This window comes from Vitis vinifera, chromosome 9, assembly GCF_030704535.1.
Source record: "Vitis vinifera cultivar Pinot Noir 40024 chromosome 9, ASM3070453v1".
Lineage (NCBI taxonomy): Eukaryota > Viridiplantae > Streptophyta > Magnoliopsida > Vitales > Vitaceae > Vitis > Vitis vinifera.
The window spans coordinates 18,044,691-18,047,786 of record NC_081813.1 but is presented as its reverse complement, the minus strand read 5'-3'; the positions used below and the strand labels follow the sequence as shown (position 1 = coordinate 18,047,786).

General features: G+C 28.3%; 1 protein-coding gene across 1 annotated transcript; it reads left to right on the top strand.

Annotated features, from left to right (window-relative positions):
- The first annotated feature begins 1,297 nt into the window (after positions 1 to 1,297).
- Positions 1,298 to 2,146, top strand: LOC100251973 (early nodulin-like protein 19). The gene is made up of 2 exons (XM_002263833.4): positions 1,298 to 1,533; positions 1,621 to 2,146. Exons 1-2 carry the CDS (start codon positions 1,377 to 1,379, stop codon positions 1,968 to 1,970), a joined length of 507 nt encoding a protein of 168 aa, XP_002263869.1. The 5' UTR covers positions 1,298 to 1,376; the 3' UTR covers positions 1,971 to 2,146.
- The last annotated feature ends 950 nt before the right edge of the window (positions 2,147 to 3,096 follow it).

The window sequence follows — 3,096 nt, the reverse complement described above, 5'->3', positions numbered from 1 at the left end:
ATATGGATTCATAGTATCATAGTATTCCTTTACATTCATAGTTCCACAAATGTCTAAATGGACCAACTCTAGAGGATAAAAGGCTCTAGGTGCTCCAAAAGGCTTTGTATAAGCTTTACATGCATGATAAGACTCACACATGGGCACGCTAACATTGGTGAGAGACACTAACAAGCCTTCCTTAGTTAATCTAGTTATACTCTCTTTGCCTATGTGCCCTGTTATAACATGCCACTTCACAAAATCAATGGTATTATCACAAGTCATATAAGAAGACGAAGAATTATCTAAATCCAACATAAATTATTAAATAAAAAGGCATGTTCATTAGTACGAATAAAAAGTGTTTGTAACTTTTGTAATACTTGAAAGAATTTTTTTTTTTTTTTGAAGTATTAGTCAGGTTAGAAGTTTTACCTAAAATCACTAACAAACACGTTTTTATTGTACTATTACCCAATATTTTGAATTTTTTTTTTAAAAAAAAAAGAAAAAGAAAAAGAAAAAGGAAAAGGAAACTCTCTATCCCTTTCTTACCCATCCAAATGTAAGTGGTTGAATTTGAATTTCTAATGCTAGCATAAAGCATTAGAAAAGTTTGTGGTAATGATATATTTATAAATGTACTTACTAAATTTAGTATTATACATTTCCTATTTTATATTTTTAAAATAAAAAAATAATAGTAACTTTTATATAAGATAGAAGAATTTTTAAAGACTTACATTGACAAAATAATAATTTTAAAAACTATTTAAAGAAATTAAGATATCAAGAAAAAAATATTACTTAAAATTTTAATAAATTTGAAGACATGAAGTAAATTTATACTTTTTTTTACAAAATATTTTACTTTCATATAATTTTTATTTTTATTTTTAAAATAAAAAATAGAAAAACTATTCAAGGAACATTAAAGTGGTGTTTGTTTCTTTTACTTAATTCTAAATAGAACTTAAAACAAAAAAGTGATTAATAGTGTTAAATATTAGATAGTTTGTTTTTATAATATTTTATTAAGAATTAAAAAACAAAAAAAAATCGATATGTTATTTTTTCATTTAGTAAAAAGTTTATAATAAATCATAAAAAAAATAAAACAAATAATTTTAAAGTTTGAAAACAAATCGTTTTTACCAAAAAAAAAAAAAAAAAAAGGTAAACAAAACAACCACCTTCTAAGCAATCCAATTACTAAAAATTTTTAGTAAATATTTAAATATAATATCGTTAATGGTTTTATTTATTTATTTTTATTTTAGCCTTTTAAATGATACGGCTACACTACCGAGTACTTGGGTCCGAGTGTAGTGAAAAGAGTAGCCCACTATCAAGTCAGTCACAAACCAAAGCCACTCACAGAGTAAAGAACAGCCATGTCCCTCATCCTCCTCCTCCTCATCTCGGCCGCCGCCACCATCTCCTCCGTCACGGCCACCGACCATATTGTCGGCGCCAACCGCGGCTGGAACCCCGGCATTAACTACACTCTCTGGGCCAACAACCACACCTTCTACGTCAACGACCTCATCTGTAATCTCCTCAAAACTCTATTAATTCAATTCCTGGACGGGAAATAGATTTTCCTTCCTTCATTTTTTTTCTTTATTATTTGTGCAGCTTTTAGGTACCAGAAGAATCAGTACAATGTGTTCGAAGTGAACCAGACCGGCTACGACAACTGTACAACAGACAGCGCCACCGGAAACTGGAGCTCCGGCAAGGACTTCATCCTTCTAGATAAGGCCAAGAGGTACTATTTCATATGTGGAAATGGGGGCTGCTTCTCTGGGATGAAGGTGTCTGTGCTTGTTCACCCGCTTCCTACGCCGCCATCGGCCTCCACCGCTGCTGCTGAGATTTCCAAACCGAATTCGGCGGCGGCGCGTGCTCCGAGGTCTGGATCAATGGCGTTTGTGGGTCTGGTGCTTTGGATTGGTTGGATCTGGTTGGGATCTGGCTGGATCTAGCTGTCTGGGTTTGTTTGGTTTTCTTCTCAAGCACATTTAATATGCTTTTTTTTTTTCTTTTTTTTTTTAAATTATGATTATTGTTATTCGGGTTTTTTTTTGGTGGGTCAGCATTGATTGTGATTAGTTGAAGTTGATTAATGTAGTAATGAACTTGCAATTGTCTTTTGATTTTACATCACGACTTAATAATTTAATTTAAGTTATTAAATAAATTAAATATATTTAATAAAATAATTAAATGATATAACTTCAAATAATAAATAAGAATAATTAATTTATTTTGAAGCTTTTTACCATGATCCCTTTTCACATTACAGAATTTTTATTATTATTTAATTTTCTTTGTTTTAATTATAATTTATAAAAATAAATATGTTAATTAGATAATTTATAGTTAATTTTAATTTAATTTTATCAAATAATATTAATATTTAAAGTAAATATTAAGTAATTAGTTTCAAGTCAATAATTTAATTTAAAATCAATTTAAATCATTAAATAAATTAGCATCAATGTGGGTGGACAAAAATTTTGATTGTTTTTAAGTAAATGTATTAAAATTTGATTTTTTTTTTCTTTAAGTTGAGTTCTCATTTTATGATTTTATATATATATATATATATATATATATATATATATATATATATACATATAAGTTACACTTTTTTGAAGAAAAATGTCAAAATTTTGATTTATTTTATTATAGAAAATATGAAAAATAAATATAATTAAAATATAAAATTGATGGATTTTAAAATTATTTAATTTAAAATAAATAAATTCATCTCAAAATAGGAGTTCTTATGATGTAAAAAAAATGTTTAAGGTGTCTCAATTATTAATCTGCATTGAAAGAGATAGAGAGTAAATTATTGGATTTCAAAATGGGTAAAGGTGGGAGGTGGAAAGTGTAAGTTTAGAAATAGAAAGAGGGAAAATTTGAAGTTTGAGAGGGAGGATGATTGGGAAGAGAAAAAGGAAGGAAAAAGCAAAGGAAACGTGGGGCACTCCCTGCCTCCCTTATGCTTCCAATCTTATGCTCCACCAACACATGTGTTTTTCTTTTATTTATTTATTTATTTATTTTAAAATCTCTTTTCAACCCATCCTAAGATGTAAATTT

Coding starts and splice junctions, on each gene's coding strand:
- LOC100251973 (XM_002263833.4), top strand. CDS start 1,377: ATGTCCCTCATCCTCCTCCTCCTCATCTCGGCCGCCGCCACCATCTCC. Junction 1,534..1,620: donor CTACGTCAACGACCTCATCT/GTAATCTCCTCA, acceptor TTATTTGTGCAG/CTTTTAGGTACCAGAAGAAT.